This window comes from Xyrauchen texanus, chromosome 23 (assembly GCF_025860055.1).
Source record: "Xyrauchen texanus isolate HMW12.3.18 chromosome 23, RBS_HiC_50CHRs, whole genome shotgun sequence".
In the NCBI taxonomy this organism is placed as follows: domain Eukaryota; kingdom Metazoa; phylum Chordata; class Actinopteri; order Cypriniformes; family Catostomidae; genus Xyrauchen; species Xyrauchen texanus.
Genome location: NC_068298.1, coordinates 36,275,136 through 36,294,472, shown reverse-complemented (window position 1 = coordinate 36,294,472; position 19,337 = coordinate 36,275,136). Strand labels below are relative to the sequence as shown.

Genomic DNA, 19,337 nt, shown 5'->3' with positions numbered 1-19,337 from the left:
AGGCGGGACATTGTTTTAATCTTATATCTTTAAAGGGACAGTTCACCCCAAAATAATATTTTGTCCTCATTTAATCACCCTCATGCTATCCCAGATGTTTGACTTTCTTTCTTTTGCAGAACACAAATGAAGATTTTAGAGGAGTATTTCAGCTATGTAGGTCCTCCACAACGCAAGTGAATTGTGACCAAAACTTTGAAGCTCCAAAAAGCACATAAAGGCAGCATAAAAGTAATCCATACAACTCCTGTGGTTAAATCCATATCTTTTAAAGCAATCCAATCGATTTTAGGTGAGATCAGATCAAAATGTAAGCTTGATTCCTATAGTGCCAACTAGCACTCTGCACATGCATCAAGCACTAGGAAGGGTAATTGAGCTTGAAATCGTGATTGTGCTTAAAAATTGCAATGGCAACATGTACAGTGAAAAAGGAGTTATTTTTTGGTTTGTTCTCACCTTATAAATAATAAAATTGGAGCGTATAGATTAATTTTATGCTGCCTTTATTCACTTTTTGGAGCTTCAGATTTCTTCTCATCACTCACTTGTGTTGTATGGACCAACAGAGCTGAAATCTGGTACAACTGGTCTAAAGGCACCTCTTAAGGAAATAGTTTTTTTTTCTAGTCACAAAACGTATCAAGGTGAAATAAAAATAAAAGATTTTCTTTTTATTGAAAATTAATGGTGCAACATAATTTGTACATGGAAAAGAAATAACAATGGAAGAATGTTTCCATTTTAAATTCAGTATAAAAAAGTGAGGGAGCCTTTTACACCACACTTGGGGTAAAAGGACCCCGTGGGGTTTAAAGTGATATCGTGTAGATATAGGGGCAACAGTTATAGGGCACAATTTCTCAACTAATGCAAATCATTTTGAGACACCAAGATTATTTTTTAAATGACAAATTAAGATGACATTTGCTCAAAATAACTACGTAAGAAAAAGTAAACCATTTCCTGTTAATTTCAAACACATTTAGCATTTAATTACATCTGAAGTATTCTATAAACAAACTAATCTCTATTATGATTGGATGAGTCAATGTGAGCCCATTTAGATTTTTTTTTATTACAAATGTATCCCCCTACTTAAAAAAATTGTTTAATGGGGACCTTTAGCCCCAGCAACAGGGGGAATTTTTACCCCAAATACTATCCTTACACTTATTGGACAGTTATTGGAAAACGTTTGATTTACTGATCTTAAAACTGAAAATGAAAAAAAGTATTTTGTCTCAAACGAAACGTGTTAATTATTTTCATTAGCTAGGCCTACATACATTTGCAACAAATAAATGAATAAAAAATAATAATAAACATTTGATCAAGTTGCCTCAAAATCAACCTATAGACAACTTTTAGTGCTTTTGGAGAAATTAAAATCAATGGAGCCTTTTACCTCATGTAGCCTTTAGCCCGTTGTAAAAAAAATTATAATTTGTGTTCAGAAAGAAAGTCATGTATTTTTGGGATGGCATGAGGGGTGAACTGAGGTTTTCATTTCTGGGTGAACTATTCCTAGAAAATATTTTTTAATAACACAAAACAGTGGTTTTGCAAGATACTTATGAGAAATCTTTGTAAAGGAAATGTCTTGTTTACGAACATAAACTCGGTTCCCTGAGACGAAGGGAACGAGACATTGCGTTTACTGATGCATATGGGGACTGCCTTCATACACAACCTATTTGTAACCTCTCTACAAAAACTGCAATATTCTAATATTGGCTATGGTGTTTGAGCCCCACCTGTTTCGGCGTGAAACTGACCGCTATAAAACAGGAGCACATTGAGCACATTCTCTGACAGAGAACAAGGAGCACATTGCTCGTGCCTCAAGAACTCGGAGTCTTGTGGTGCGGCTAGCTTTCACAATGTCTCGTTCCCTTTGTCTCAGGGGACGTATGTCTACATACGTAACAGAGACGTTCCCTTACGACTTCAGTCCACTTGACATTGCGTTTACTAATGCATAAGGGGAACAGAATCCCATCACGCCGCACTATACAACATAACTCCCTAGAGAGGAAACATGGCAGCGCAGTCATATGGGACGGCGACCGACATGTGTATGCTGCAGTGAGTGATCCTCATGCTGGCCAGGAGGAGAGCACTCATAATGAATATATGAGCTTTAGCCATATAGTATGAATTACTCCTTATGAACCCAGCTGGGAAGGGAGTTTATTTATAATGAAGTGCTTGTGACTTATGGAATTATAACAGCCTGAATACAGGTGGTTGTGTAAATGATGGAGAGTCCGTACTTAAAGGGAAGGGCATACGTATTTATAGTGGAGTGGTGGTGGTGGTGTAGTGGTCTAAGCACATAACTGGTAATCTGGTAATCGGAAGGATGCTGGTTCGAGCCCCACAGCCACCACCATTGTGTCCTTGAGCAAGGCACTTAACTCCAGGTTGTTCCAGGGGTATTGTCCCTGTAATAAGGGCTCTGTAAGTCCTTTTTGGATAAAAGCGTCTGCCAAATGCATAAATTGCATCATTTCCGTAAACCATGGCTGGTTGGCCATTTCAGTGCAACTAATAGAACCGTTTCCTTGTCCTCTCTGACTTTGCATGTGGCAGAGTGGATCAGGCATATCGGAGGAAACTAATATTTGTTTTCCACCGGCCATTTGTGTGCCATTGCATCCATTCCCAGCGGGGCTTGGGACTTCGAATAACAGAGGGGACAGTGGGCATTCTCCACTGAGGCATATAGAATGATTTCTGCTTTGCCTAATATTTCCCAAATCCTCAGTATAGTTTGAGGATGAAGTCTCCATTTGCCCGGTATCACCACTTAGCATGACAGTAGGCCCGCACCGTAATTCAGGCAGCCTGGGACATATGTCACTCTCAGGGAGAGATGATGCTCGCTCCATAGGTGGAGGTGACGCATCATTCTCGACAGTGGCGGTGCATGAATTCTGCCTTGGCTGTTTATATATGCCACAACTGTCATGTTGACTGAGCAAACCAGGACATGACCGCTCACTATTTCTGACTGAAAGCCTTTAAGGTTAGAATTACAGCCAATAGCTCTAAGCGGTTGATGTGCCATGACATCCTCGCACCTGTCCAGGTGCCAAAAGTTGGGCCTCCATCGCACGCCGCCCCCCAACCCGTGTTGGAATCATCCATGGTCACCATTTTCTGCCTGACAACTTGGGACTTCAAGTACCAGAGGAGAAAGTGGGTATTTTCCACTGAGTCAAATAGATCGATTTCTGCTTTGCCAGATATTTTCCAAATCCTCAATACAGTTTGAGGGTGAAGTCTCCTGAATTCCACCTTGGCGGTTTATATATGCCGCAACTGTCATTTTGTCTGAGCGGACCAGGACATGACAGTTTGATATTTCTGACTGAAAAGCCTTTAAGGCTAGAAATATAACCAATGGCTTTAGGCACTGCGTGACACTTGCCACAGCATGACACCTCACTGGTAAAATGCAGGAGGAGCTGTCCGTGGTGCTAAATAGCGGCTGGCTATAGCGATGCGCATGCGTCATTGGCGCCAACCACGTCACGGCACATGACGCTTCAGCCGTGAAATGGAATGACAGCGGATGCCGCCACAAATCCCAATGCTTTCTGAAACAAGTTTCAGTTCAAATGTTCTCCCCAGTTTGAACTGAGATGGACACTGTAAAATGGCTGAAGCAGTACAACTGTGCTGGCATAACAAAGCCTCTGATTGCAGCAGTAACAGACAATTCTCGAGGTAGTTCAAGATGCGCATGCCGCTCGGTCTCAGAGGGGCGAGAACCACATCAATGCACTTTGTGAATGTACGAGGAGCCAAAGACATTCCGAAGGGTAGGACTTTGAATTGATACACTGTTCCCTTGAACACGAATCTCAAAAACATCCTGTGATGTCATACAATTTGGATATGAAAGTACGCATCCTTCAGATCTATCAACACAAACCAATCGTGTGGGTGTACATGTGATAAGATCCTTTTCTGAGTAATCATTTTGAATAGACGCTTTATAAATGCGCACTTTAAATGTCTCAGATCCAGGATTGGCCAAAGCCCACCGTCTTTCTTTGGAACAAGAAAATAATGGCTGTAAAACCATTTTTGTGCTTGACAATTTGGCACAATCTCTATCACGTTTTTCTCGATGAGAGGACGAAACGGTGGATGACAGAACGTTGTTGAAATGGGGTGGCCGGTGTGCAAAATAGGACCATATAACCATGTTCGATCGTTTTTGCACCCATTCTGAAATACCCGTTAGGGCTCGCCACACATTGTGTAATAAGTAATGGGACAGAGGGTAATTTGGTTTGCTCACCATCTGATATGATGCGACGCTCACTATAGGGAAATGGTTGCGCATAATGTGTGTGCTTTGAAGAGGAAAAATGTGTTTGAGAATGTATTTTTTTTTGCACTTATTGCATTTTGTATTGCATTTATTTCAGTGCAAGACAAAGAAACAACATTTTGAACAACAATATCCCTTTCCCGACAAACAATAGTGGGAAGATGGGGAACAATGCTTTGTGTCTCTCCAATCAAGCCTTTTTTGGAGCAGACCCGGAGGAAATCACGGGCTCTGCTTTCCGCTTCAAAGGGTTGTAGCCGTCAGGAGTGCTTTTGCTGCACGTACTGATAAGCAGGTGCCTGTGAGGCAGCAGGTATAGGTTTACAGTCGGGTGCTGCCTCGAAACAGAGCGAGGGCGAACCGGCTGTGGTATACTCCGTGTGGGCATAAAGTGTCTCATAGCCTGTGATTGCTGCTGAATCGCAACATAAATCTCAGCAAATGTATTCATAGAGCTGCCAAAAGGGCCGGCTGGAGACACTGGAGCATCCAAAAGAGTAGCTTTTCCTTATCACTCATTTCTGCTCTGGAACACTGCCATTGTGTGGAGTGCTGATCCAGCTTATTCTGCTGCCGAGTAAGCTTTTCCCGCCAGTGCGGACGTTTATCGACACGGTTTGGAAGGATGTACATGTTACTCGCTGGGCAGAGGTGTGCCGTTACCGCCTCCTCCACAGGGGGTAATTGGGCATAACCTTTTTCTTTCCCATGATCCACATTAAAGAGGATGGCGTCACTGCGTGAGCGCACCATATAAAGTCACGCGCCAGGACTTTAATTGTTCGTTATTAACTTCGGGGAAGAATTGTGCGGGATGCTGCCGTTTGACGGCGTCCGGACTGCTGGAACCATTCATCGAGGCGAGACTGTACAGGTTCCTCTGGGGGAGACCAGTCAGGGTGAAGCTCTTCAACTGCCCTTGTAAGGACGTGGAGCATCTCTCTGTCAGTGGTGTGTGCACATTCCTCGCACACGCTGGGGGAGGGGCGGCAGCATCATCCACTGACCATTTGACTGATGCGGCGAGAGACATAACATCGTCATCATGCCCAGCGTCAGATCCACCAAACGAGATGAGGCCGCACGCTCCTTCAGAGGATCAGAGATCGTCTCGCACATAGCGTATGGGAAAATATGCGCTTCTTGGAGATTGAGGTGCTCATGGGGTGTGTGCCGGCACGAAATCCACCTCAACTTCGTACTGCTCGATCTCGCAGCCCTGCCGTGCCCCCTCTTGTGAACCGTCGGGTATCACAGAGGAGGTGGGTGGGAAGGAGCTAGAGGCTGAATCATCCTTCAGAACGAGGGTGATTCATGAGCGAAGACTCACAATGAGGACAGTCTGTCTCCATGAGAGCTGACTGCGTGGCATGGCCCAGACAGAAAACGCAGCTCTCATGCTTGTCTGACGGCGGGATGTGTCTCGCGCACAACGAACACTTACAGAACGACATCTTGAAAAAGACGCAAACACATAAGTGGCTCTTCTAGATATATAAATATAGATTTATATTTATATAACTTATATTACTTAGATTTATAACACACGTACAATTTTGCTTTAAAAGGATACTCTACACCTGCCGACGCACTGCGGAGAATCAGGATGCTGAGGTCCATTCACCAGCGAAGTGTCAAGCGGCGAGGTGGAGTGATGTTAGCTGGAGCACTGCAGGGGAGCGGAGAGTCTTCTCGCTGCCGTGAAGATTCCGTCCGCTGACTGGTGTGTATCGATGGCGAAGGTAGAGGGCTTCGAGACAAGAGGTAATCGCTGTCTTGAAGGAAGAAATTCTGAGGAAATGGTGTCTGTACACCGGTTTTATAGTGATCAGTTCGCGCCGAAACGAGCGGTCAGTTTCATGCCAAAACAGGTGGGGCTCAAACACCATAGCCAATATTAGAATATTGGCGTTATTGTAGAGAGGTTTCAAATAGGTTGTGTATGAAGGCACGGCCCATATGTGTTAACGCAATGTCAAGTGGACTGAAGTCGTAAGGGAACTTTAATTTCTTTATAAGGTAATTGTAGACGACGAAGTGTTCCCAACAAATAAGATTGTTGATTTGTGTTTTTGTTGTTATTTTAAATCATTAAGAACATGTTCTATTAAGAATCATCAATAATTCGTATCTCATTTAGAAATGCACCCCAACACAATAATAAAGCTTGTAAACAAAACAAATCATAACCATCGCTAGACGGCGTTAGATCTCTCAGAAAGTATCACAGGCTTAAAACAAATAGCCTGTACTGCCCCCTGCTGGCTGCTGGATAAATTTGATCATAAATGGCTGCTTCACTTCGTAGCAAGAAGAGTACACGGAAATGTGTACAGCAGTTTAAACGTGCGTTATTGATAACTTAAAACAAATTAACTGCTTGTTGGCTATTTATAGGCAAATAATTACACGTAGAAACAAATGTAAAGTAGCATATATCGTTTTGTTGGTTTATGATAAAAGTAAACGCAGTAGCTTTTATCAAAAATGGACTGTCAACATCGAGGAAGAGGAAGACGAGGAAACCGAGACAGTGAGGTGCGTGAAATACCAAATAACAGATGGTAACTAATAATGCACATGGCCCTCATACAGAAGAGTTACTACGGTAAACTTTCTGTATTTCGGCCAAAATACCATTAGTTACAGATGTAGCCTAAATCATAACATGGCTACTCATTCATGTAATGATTGTATAAATCGTTTGCATCTTTAAGTTAAAATTTGTATTAATGTAGCCTATAAGGGGTTAGTTATGTAACATGTAACATTGCTTTCAAACTTTTAACACTTTTTTTAATTTTAAATCCCAGCTAACAATGACAAGGGCGCAAAAAAGCTATTTGGAAGACGGCCGAATAAAGCGAGTGCGTGTATTAGAGGCAGATATTGCATATATTATATGCTTTCCACATCTGTTCATTTAATGTGTACACATGGCTGTACTGCACTAATGTCAGTCTTGGTTGTCTATCAACCTCTCTAAAAAAAAAAAAGATCAAATATTATAGAAAAAGAAAATGTTAACATAAAAAAATAAGTTATTTTAGGCAAGGGTGTAAAGTAATTGAGTAAAAATACTTGACATTACTTGTATCATACTTTTACTTAATTACATTTACACAAAAAAATAGTAATTTTTACTCCTTACAATTTTATTTAAACTTGAAAATTACTCAAGTACATTACATTAGACAAGCAACAGATTGAGAAACGACAGAGTGTCCCACAGCGGCTGTGTGGAGTTCTGACCATTTGCTGAGGCAGAATTTCGGATCTGATTTGAGCTACGAATACGTTGAAATATTTGTGCGACTAGACTGTATGTGACCGATTGAATGTGATTTATTCAAAACTATAAGCATGACGTGAGAAACACTGCTACTTCTACAGATTGGACAGTTATGAAGTCAAAAAGTATCATTCATGTTGCATATATTTATATGTATATACACACATACATACACTACCGGTCAAAAGTTTTGAAACACTTGACTGAAATGTTTCTCATGATCTTTAAAATCTTTTGAAGGTGTTTACTTAAATATTTGAAATTAGTTTTGTAGACAAAAATATAATTGTGCCACCAAATTAATTTATTTCATTATAAAACAAAAAGTTAATAAGAAAATAGTTTTGAAATGGATGACTTGGACTAAATAATAAAGAAAAGCAGCCAATAAGTGCCCAACATAGATGGGAACTCCTTCAATACTGTTTAAAAAGCATCCCTGCGTGATTCCTCAAGAAGTTGCTTGAGAAAATGTCGAGAGTTCATGTCTGCAAATTCTATGCAAAGGGGGACTACTTTGAAGATGCTAAAATATTACACAGTTTTGATTTATTTTGGATTGTGTTTAGTCACAACATAATTCCCATAGTTCCATTTATGTTATTCCATAGTTTTGATGACTTAACTATTATATTAAAATGTGAAAAACATTGATTTGAATAAAGAATGAGTGTTTCAAAACTTATGACTGTTAGTGTACATATATACAAACAAAAGGCTTTTGTAATTAAATGTGTACATGTCATTTATTTCTACACTTGCCTTCATATTTAAATCATATCTATACATTTCTGCATCCTATTTGCTGAATTATTGTTGTTTTTGTTGTTAGGCAACTATTAATTATAATAATAACTATAAAACCAGCAATATAATGGAATCTGAGTAAATATTAATTATGTATTCTATAGAATTCCTCCATCTGCTCAACAGCAAGGTTTGGTACCAAACCTCTAAAAACAATGAACAAAACCAAAAACATTACTAACTTTCTTGAAAGCTTCATTTGAATGTCTCAAGGGGCTGGTGCTATGACATCGCAATCTGTGAGTGCCTTCTCTAGTGCAACAGTAAAAAAACAACGTTCAAATCAATTGAATTTAACAACATCCTCTCTACTTTCTTGATTTCATTCTAGCTAGGAAATTATTTTTTTTTTTAATACTTAAGTACATTTTAATGTGAATACTATTTTACTTTCACTCAAGTATGTTTTTAGCTAATTTATTAGATTTTTAATTGAGTAACACTTCAGTTAGTATCCATACTTTCACTTAAGTATCATTTCTTTTTACACACCTCTTTTTAGGTTATCCCATAAAATCCACCCTGCAATGTTCTGGGAACGTTAGTTTATGGTTATAAAATAATGAACCTAAAGAGAAAGTTTTTAGAACGTTAGGAATTGGTTCCCAAAAATATAACCAAATGGGAACCATATGCTAACAGTAGGGGAATGTTCTGTGTTTGCTGGGATGGTCCTGCAGTGTGATAATAGTACAACTTTTCCATGTAGTCTCTAAAATAATATTAGGTTATAAGCTGCTGCATGCATAATAATTATAAGAGATTGAGCAAAACACTGTTTAAAATAGTTTTACATGTAGTATAGTATTAATCAGACTGAACGACATGTCAACTTCCATGTTGTTGTTATGAGATGGTGTTTTGATTCCTCTTATGTTGTTTTTATGTTGTGTGTCTTCTAGAGCAGAGATATGCGCCTGTCCAAATCTATGACTTATGCATTACGCCACGGTGCAAGTAAGATGGGTCTAAATATGAACTCAGGTGAGAGGTGATATATATACAGTATACAGTTGAAGTTTACATACACTTAGGTACACTCCACAGATTTCATATTAGCAATCTATAGTTTTGGCAAGTCATTTAGGACATTACACTTTTCACAAGTGCCTAAAACTTTTGCACAGTATTGTATATAAAATATATGATTCACCACACCCTATCTGCTAACATAATTGTCAGATATATTTTTTAAGGCGGGATGTACACCGGTGGCCAAAACTTTGGAATAATGTACAGATTTTGCTCTTATGGATAGAAATTGGTACTTTTATTTAGGGATGTGCTCAAGTAGTCGAATATTCGTTCTGCAATAATTATTCGAATAGTAAAAATACTATTCTAATTTGGCAAAGTTTTGCTTTGCTGGCCATATACACTCACCTAAAGGATTATTAGGAACACCTGTTCAATTTCTCATTAATGCAATTATCTAATCAACCAATCACATGGCAGTTGCTTCAATGCATTTAGGGGTGTGGTCCTGGTCAAGACAATCTCCTGAACTCCAAACTGAATGTCAGAATGGGAAAGAAAGGTGATTTAAGCAATTTTGAGCGTGGCATGGTTGTTGGTGCCAGACGGGCCGGTCTGAGTATTTCACAATCTGCTCAGTTACTGGGATTTTCACGCACAACCATTTCTAGGGTTTACAAAGAATGGTGTGAAAGGGAAAAACATCCAGTATGCGGCAGTCCTGTGGGCTGAAAATGCCTTGTTGATGCTAGAGGTCAGAGGAGAATGGGCCGACTGATTCAAGCTGATAGAAGAGCAACTTTGCCTGAAATAACCACTCGTTACAACCGAGGTATGCAGCAAAGCATTTGTGAAGCCGCAACACGCACAACCTTGAGGCGGATGGGCTACAACAGCAGAAGACCCCACCGGGTACCACTCATCTCTACTACAAATAGGAAAAAGAGGCTACAATTTGCAAGAGCTCACCAAAATTGGACAGTTGAAGACTGGAAAAATGTTGCCTGGTCTGATGAGTCTCGATTTCTATTGAGACATTCAGATGGTAGAGTCAGAATTTGGCTTAAACAGAATGAGAACATGGATCCATCATGCCTTGTTACCACTGTGCAGGCTGGTGGTGGTGGTGTAATGGTGTGGGGGATGTTTTCTTGGCACACTTTAGGCCCCTTAGTGCCAATTGGGCATCGTTAAAATGCCACGACCTACCTGAGCATTGTTTCTGACCATGTCCATCCCTTTATGGCCACCATGTACCCATCCTCTGATGGCTAATTCCAGCAGGATAATGCACCATGTCACAAAGCTCGAATCATTTCAAATTGGTTTCTTGAACATGACAATGAGTTCACTGTACTAAAATGGCCCCCACAGTCACCAGATCTCAACCCAATAGAGCATCTTTGGGATGTGTTGGAACGGGAGCTTCGTGCCCTGGATGTGCATCCCACAAATCTCCATCAACTGCAAGATGCTATCCTATCAATATGGGCCAACATTTCTAAAGAATGCTTTCAGCACCTTGTTGAATCGATGCCACGTAGAATTAAGGCAGTTCTGAAGGCGAAAGGGGGTCAAACACAGTATTAGTATGGTGTTCCTAATAATCCTTTAGGTGAGTGTATACAGTGAGATTCATGTTAAATCCTGAACACACAAACTAAAACTGGCAGTAATAACAGAATGCACTGGGTGGCGCTGTTGAAGTTGATCACATTTGTTTTACAAACGGTTCTGTCAGTATGTTCAGATGGACAACAGAGAAGTGGCTTACTGTGAGAAAGCTGGGTTCCTGTTTAAATGTACTGGATAAGCAGTGTACAATTTACTCTCATATATGTGCAGCTCTTCAGAAAGCAGCATCCCCTTAGCAACGTAATCCCTATGACACTTCTGTAAACAACAAACATGGCAACCGAGAAAGACTTTGCTAGCTGAGGTAAGGGACATTCCATCATTTAAAGTGGAGTGTATAAATGAGTATAGTTTACTGAGCACATGGATATGCTTGTTTTTCTTAATGGTGACACAACCTTTATGACTAAAATTCATTTTTTATGAGCTTAAATATTGGAATACCAAATTATTGATGAACTCGTATAGTCAAGACATTAATAATGTCAAAAATTACTATTACAATTTGGAAAAAAAAACTTTTAGAACTTCAAAGAGTTCTCATCAAAAAATCCTCCATGTACAGCAATGACAGCTTTGCAGATCCTTGTTATTCTAACTGTCAGTTTGTCCAGATACTCAGGTGACATTTCACCCCACACTTCCTGTAGCACTTGCCATAGACGTGGCTGTCTTGTCGGGCACTTCTCACGCACCTTACAGTCTAGCTGATCCCACAAAAGCTCAATGGAGTTCAGATCCATAACACTCTTTTCCAATTATCTGTTGTCCAATGTCTGTGTTTCTTTGACCACTCTTAACTTTTTATTTTTGTTTTTCTGTTTCAAAAGTGGCTTTTTCTTTGCAATTCTTCCCATAAGGCCTGAACACTTGAGTCTTCTCTTTACTGTTGTACATGAAACTGGTGTTGAGCGGGTAGAATTCAATGAAGCTGTCAGCTGAGGACATGTGAGGCGTCTATTTCTCAAACTAGAGACTCTGATGAACTTATCCTCTTGTTTAGTTGTACATCTGGTCTTCCACATCTCTTTCTGTTCTTGTTAGAGTCAGTTGTCCTTTGTCTTTGAAGACTGTAGTGTACACCTTTTATATGAAATCTTGTTTTTTGGCAATTTCAAGCATTGTATAGCCTTTATCCTCAAAACAATGATTGACTGATGAGTTTCTAGAGAAAGCGGTTTCTTTTTTTTTCTTTTTTTGCCATTTTTGACCTAATATTGACCTTAAAACATGCCAGTCTTACATAATGTGGCAACACAAAAACAAACACAAAGACAATGTTAAGCTTCATTTAACAGACCAAATAACTTTCAGCTGTGTTTGATATAATGGCAAGTGATTTTCTAGTACCAAATTAGCAATTTAGCATGATTACTCAAAGATAAGGTGTTTTGATAAAACTATTTTATTTTATATTTTCAAATAGTGATGGTGCTGTTTTTTTTTACATCAGTAATGTCCTGACTGTACTTTGTGATCAGTTGAATGCCACTTGAATTTAATTACCAATTTCCTTCCGAAACATTAGAATCCGTACATTATTCCAAACTTTTCGCCACCAGTGTAGGTCTTGTAAATTGAGGACGATTACAGTTACTTTTGGACTGTAGACTGCAGATTATTCACTTTACATCTCCTTGACATGGATTTGTCATAATCTCTTTGGCACGTGATTTGGTTTTATTATATTTTATCATCCCTATTGTCTCTGATTTGTGAAGCAACCTTATGTTTTTGTCTGCAGATGGCTTTGTATTTGTGGAGGAACTTCTTGCTCATCCGCAGTTCCGATTGTTTTCAGTGGAGGATGTGGAAAGAGTGGTGGCCACCGATGATAAGCAGCGATTCAAGCTTTGCAACCACCCTAATAATGGGCGTCTACAGATACGAGCCAATCAGGGTCACTCGATGCAGGTCAGTTTGGTACAGAAGTCACATCCATACAGAGTGCTGCATTGGGCTAAATCTACAACCTTTATTTTGGAAACAGGTCAAAAAATGTATAAATCAATATTTTGTCACCTTAAAATAAACTTGATAGCATGGCATCCTGTTGTACCATTTAACTTTTCTGTTTTAAAATATTTGGTTGTACTCCTATAACCACATATTTTGTAACATTATTTGTTTTAAACAGAAGTTATTAGAATGTATCTCTGCTAGGTCGCTGATCTGGAGTTGAAAGCAGTATCACTTGATGATCCGAATTGTCCAAGAGTAGCTGTTCATGGTTCATACATGAAACACTGGCCCTCTATAAGCAGCCAGGGCCTCAGTCGAATGAACAGAACTCACATACACCTGGCACCTGGGCTACCTGGAGAGGGCGGAGTTATCAGTGGTGCGTAGGTGATCTGTTACTCATGTGTTATATTAGGACTGAAATGTAAGGTGTTTTCTGCTGGTTGGCAAAGAATTATTAAACAAAGTTTTCACTCACTTTGCAATAATAATTTCATTTTTTTATTTTTATTTTTTGCACAAGGAGCACAGCAAACAAGGAAAGCTTAATACAGTTCAGACTGGGAATTCTGTGTACAGAAGCTGATAAAAAAAATATATATACACTCACCTAAAGGATTATTAGGAACACCTGTTCAATTTCTCATTAATGCAATTATCTAATCAACCAATCACATGGCAGTTGCTTCAATGCATTTAGGGGTGTGGTCCTGGTCAAGACAATCTCCTGAACTCCAAACTGAATGTCAGAATGGGAAAGAAAGGTGATTTAAGCAATTTTGAGCGTGGCATGGTTGTTGGTGCCAGACGGGCGGTCTGAGTATTTCACAATCTGCTCAGTTACTGGGATTTTCACGCACAACCATTTCTAGGGTTTACAAAGAATGGTGTGAAAAGGAAAAACATCCAGTATGCGGCAGTCCTGTGGGCGAAAATGCCTTGTTGATGCTAGAGGTCAGAGGAGAATGGGCCGACTGATTCAAGCTGATAGAAGAGCAACTTTGCCTGAAATAACCACTCGTTACAACCGAGGTATGCAGCAAAGCATTTGTGAAGCCACAACACGCACAACCTTGAGGCGGATGGGCTACAACAGCAGAAGACCCCACCGGGTACCACTCATCTCCACTACAAATAGGAAAAAAGAGGCTACAATTTGCAAGAGCTCACCAAAATTGGACAGTTGAAGACTGGAAAAATGTTGCCTGGTCTGATGAGTCTCGATTTCTGTTGAGACATTCAGATGGTAGAGTCAGAATTTGGCGTAAACAGAATGAGAACATGGATCCATCATGCCTTGTTACCACTGTGCAGGCTGGTTGTTGTGGTGTAATGGTGTGGGGGATGTTTTCTTGGCACACTTTAGGCCCCTTAGCCAATTGGGCATCGTTTATGTGACATCGTTAATTGGGCATCGTAATGTGACAGACACATAATACTCCACGCTGAGTGAACGCTGGCGCGTCTTGCTGCCGCTGCTCTCCGGGTCTCCGGTTTTCCTTCAACCATGTGGATTAACTATGTGTGGCTTGTGCTCGCCTGGACCGTTCTGTCTTTGGTTTCCCATTCATCGACTGCACTGTTCCAGTATTCTACAGCTGAGCTTCTGAGGTTCCGTTTTTATTTACATGACGATCCACTACCTCCAGCTCTGTCCTCACACCCGGATATAATATACCTGCCTCGTCGGAAATACATCCACCGTGGCTCTCGTCGGAACTTTCAGTATGGTAAATCCAACTCCATAACATCCTTTTGGTCCACTATTCGAGCGTCCATTGAGGAAAACTGATGCGCCGTGCTGATCATAGTGTGTTGGCCCGCCTAGCTAGGTCGGCTAACACGGCTGTTAAAATCAGTAACACTTCTGTCAACTTTGGTCTTCTTAACATCCGGCTCACTTACGAGTAAGGAGCATCTTGTGAAGGATCTCCTCGTTGACTGTAAGTTTGACTTTTATGTTTAACAGAAGCGTGGCAGCAGCCAAATGATTTTATTTCACTCAATCGATGCCTCTCCTCCGGATTTGTTTACATCTCTCAACCGCGTGACTTTGGCCGTGGGGAGGTCTCGCGATCATCTATCGTGAGAAGTGGAGGATAGCGCCTGTCAATGCTCCAGTCTGTCACTCATTTGAGGCTATTGTTTGTCAGCTTTCTGGACCTATTCCCACTATTGTTGCTATTTTGTACCGCCCACCAAAGCCTAATAAGGATTTTATTGATGACCTTGCTGCCTTTCTGACTCACCTATCCACACTTTCATCAAACATACTACTCCTGGGGATTTTAATATACATATGGATAATGTTGACAACACTTTTACCAAAGACTTTACATCCTGCTTGGATAGTTTTGGACTTCAGCAATACGTAAACTTTCCCACACATAATAAAGGACATATTTTAGATTTAATTTGCTGTTCAGGTGTTACACCTGTCAACTGTAAAGCTGATTCTTTTCTTTTTCTGATCACATGTTGCTCTCGTTCACTGTTAATCTCTCACTCTCCAAATCTGTTCTTTCACGTATTATATCATTCCGAAATATTAAGGATATCAACTTGGACATTTTATCCTCTAGCATCATCAGTTTTCCCAGTATTGACAGTTTTTCTACTCCCGAGGAACTGCTCTCTCATTACAACTATAATCTTTATAACCTCTTCAATAACCTTGCTCCACTCAAAACCAGGACTGTTTCATTTACTCTTTCTGCTCTTGGTTTAATTATACTCTTAGAAAGTTAAAAACAAAAGGAAGACAACTTGAAAGACTATACAGGAAAACAAATCTCACTGTGCACAAGGACATGTACTTAAATCACATTCTTTTTACAAAAATTCGATTTCCAAAGCTAAAACCACCTATTATTCTGGTTTAATCAGTTCAAGTGAAGGAAATTCAAAGGTCCTTTTCTCACTCATCTCTAATTTCATAAAACCTCGGGATCCACTTCCCCTCATTTGTATTCGATTGATTTTTGTAATTCCTTATTATCATTTTTTTCTTTGAAAATTGAACATATTCATCAGTACCTTATGTCTACTTCTGGTCCGAACTCATTCGGTCACAGTTTCCTTTGCTCCGACTTGTTTTTTCTCAGCATTTACCCTACCTTCAGTAAATGAAATTAATGAACTTATTCAAAAATCCAAACTTTCAACCTGTAGATTGGATCCTCTTCCAACTGTGCTTGTGAAAGCCACTGTTTCTTTACTGTCCCCCTAATCACTAACATCATTCATTCTTCACTTACTACTGGAATTGTTCCTTCTTCTCTTAAAACAGCTTCTGTAACTCCGATTCTTAAGAAACCTGGTTTAGATCCCAACGACTATAATAATTTCCGACCTATTTCAAATCTTCCATTCATCTCCAAAATTTTGGAAAAAATAGTGGCTGCTCAACTCCATACTCATCTTTCTTACAATAATCTATATGAACAATTCCAGTCTGGTTTCCGTCCAGCATCATAGTACGGAAACAGCACTACTTGAAACCACTAACAACCTTCTTATAGCGGCTGACTCTGGTTTACTTTCCATTCTTCTTCTGCTTGATCTGAGTGCGGCCTTCGATACTATTTCACACACCATACTTTTTGACAGACTCTCCTCTATTGGAATTACTAACATACCTCTTAACTGGTTTCATTCATATCTCTCTGGTCGCACTCAGTTTATTCAGTTAAAATCATTTACCTCTCATTCTGTTCCTGTCACAACAGGTGTGCCCCAGGGCTCTGTTCTAGGGCCCTTATTGTTTATTATTTATCTTCTTCCCCTTGGTTATATTTTCCGTAAACATCATATTAATTTCCACTGCTACGCAGATGATACCCAGCTCTATCTTTCAACTAAACCTAATTCCACACTTCCACCATCTTCCCTTACAAACTGCCTTCTTGACATAAAATCCTGGTTCACATCAAGTTTCCTTAAATTAAATAGTAATAAAACAGAATTGCTTCTTATAGGTACAAAATCAACATTAAACAAAATCCATAATTTCTCTATTCTTATTGATAGCTCCTCCATTTCCCCTCCCTCAGGTTAAGAGTTTGGGTGTCATCTTTGATAGCACCCTCTCCTTCACATCTCATGTTAACAACGTTATCCGGTCTACTTACTATCATCTTCAGTAATATCAACCGCTTATGTCCTTTTCTCACGCCGCACTCCACTGCCATTCTTGTTCACAGCTTAGTCACCTCCCGCTTAGATTATTGTAATTCCCTTTTGTTTGGTCTTCCACATAAAACTCTTCATAAACTTCAACTGGTTCAAAACTCGGCAGCTCGTATCATTACTCGCACCCCTTCTATTTTTCACATCACGCGATCTTACAACAGCTGCATTGGCTCCCTATTACTTATCAGTATCAACTACAAAATACTTCTTTTTACTTTTAAAGCCATTCATAATCTAGCCCCTTCATATCTTTCTGATCTCCTCCATATACCTACACACACGCAGCACTCTAAGATCTTCTTCTTTTATTCATTTTACTGTTCCCCGTGTCCGTCTTGTTACTATGGGGAGTAGAGCTTTCAGTTTCTCTGCTCCTCAGCTCTGGAATTCGCTTCCACCAGACCTCCGTAAAATTGACTCTCTTCCACTTTTCAAATCCAAACTCAAAACTTATCTGTTTAGAATAGCTTATTCCCTTTGACCATAACTGCACTTTTTTAATTGTCTTGTGTCTCATTGCTTTTTAAATTTGTTATTGTTGATGATGATGTAAGGTGACCTTGAGTGTCAAGAAAGGCGCCTATAAATAAAATGTATTATTATTATTATTAAATGCCACGACCTACCTGAGCATTGTTTCTGACCTTGTTGAATGAATGCCACGTAGAATTAAGACAGTTCTGAAGGCGAAAAGGGGTCAAACACAGTATTAGTATGGTGTTCCTAATAATCCTTTAGGTGAGTGTAAATGTGCCTTACAGATACAATTCTGGTTATTCATGTTCATTAATGCCCTTATTTCTGTTTTCAGGTATGAGACAGAACTGTGAACTGGCTGTGTACATCAATGTCCCAAAAGCAATGTCAGGTATTGAGAAATATTCATATTTTTTAATCTCTGTAATAGATTTTGGTAGTGAAATTTGATCACTCTGTCCTGTATTGGATGATCAGATGGGATTCAGTTCTTCTGGTCAGAAAATGGGGTGCTATTGACCCCTGGAGATGCTGCTGGGATTTTAGCACCATGCTATTTCTGTCGGGCACAAAGACTGAAGCCGTCACGTGAGTCACTTACGCAGCCATCTCATAAAGCCTACTAAACTCCTTAAGTTAGCTCATAAAGTATAAGTTCCTTTCCATGTATATTATGTAAAACTTGCAGTGACTTTCATAAATTTTGCAATAAGCCTGTAATTTACATGTGTTGGGTTTTGGCTTATGCTTACTTGTTATAAATAGATAACTAAAGGTCATTAAATAACAGCATTTTCTCTTTCAGCTTGTGAAATTGAGCTACATTAGCTTTTGGAGTGGATTTCTTTCTGAACATACCTTTAAAACATGTTTACGTGTCTACTTAACTTCAAGACATTGATGAAAGTCATCAGCATCTACTGGGAGTGGTTCTTCTCTTCTCAAACGTTTGGAAACATTATAGTGTGTGGTCTGTAAAAAAATAAAAACATAAAATGTTATTAAATGCTCAAAGAATATCCAAAACCTTTTTACTTTTATGAAACAATGGCTGCATTAGACACTTTTTACATGTGAAGCCCATTCAGTTAAGGATTACATTTTCTGGTATATTTACAATATTCACACTTGCAACACATCAGCATATAAATGTAAATAAAACTGACTTGGAGAGAAGCTCTTTCATTTCAGCATTTACTAAATTGAATAAAGTGAATGTCTTTAAAAGATCTTTGATACATGTGAAGACATGCCTAATAGACTGCCAGTCAGTAAAACTGACCTTAACATTATGCTAAGAGCAAAGATGATAATAAACCTGGGAATTGTAGACATGCTATATCAGAAGTCATTTGCTTACAGAAACACTATTTATTAAATGTGAATTGTCTGTTAGAAGGTCTGTCTCTTGTTATAATAAACAAGTACAAAATTGTAGGTTTGGACATATATTTAAGTGATGATTATGTAATCAGTAACTTACTTGAAAGGTTGCCTGGTGTACAATTGTCAAGTGACCTCCTATGCCTGTTTTATTTGTGGGGCAGTTTCTGCCCACTGCATATTTGACATGAGTATCTAAATACACTTGAGACCTGAAGATAGAGATGTCTTTGTCTCATGTTTCTGGTGGGGGATTTCCTGCAAGCA

General features: G+C 39.4%; 1 protein-coding gene across 1 annotated transcript; it reads left to right on the top strand.

The window, feature by feature from the left end:
* The first annotated feature begins 6,627 nt into the window (after window positions 1-6,627).
* trpt1 (tRNA phosphotransferase 1) lies at window positions 6,628-18,863 on the top strand. Its single transcript, XM_052154915.1, has 7 exons — window positions 6,628-6,886; window positions 9,350-9,431; window positions 12,802-12,971; window positions 13,221-13,398; window positions 18,022-18,078; window positions 18,165-18,275; window positions 18,493-18,863. Exons 1-7 carry the CDS (start codon window positions 6,836-6,838, stop codon window positions 18,513-18,515), a joined length of 672 nt encoding a protein of 223 aa, XP_052010875.1. The 5' UTR covers window positions 6,628-6,835; the 3' UTR covers window positions 18,516-18,863.
* Window positions 18,864-19,337: the final 474 nt, after the last annotated feature.

Excerpts from the sequence above, each read along its gene's own strand:
- trpt1 (XM_052154915.1), top strand. The coding sequence starts at position 6,836 with ATGGACTGTCAACATCGAGGAAGAGGAAGACGAGGAAACCGAGACAGT. Across the intron at positions 6,887-9,349 it reads GAGGAAACCGAGACAGTGAG|AGCAGAGATATGCGCCTGTC; the intron begins GTGCGTGAAATA and ends TGTGTCTTCTAG. Across the intron at positions 18,276-18,492 it reads ACAAAGACTGAAGCCGTCAC|CTTGTGAAATTGAGCTACAT; the intron begins GTGAGTCACTTA and ends TTTCTCTTTCAG.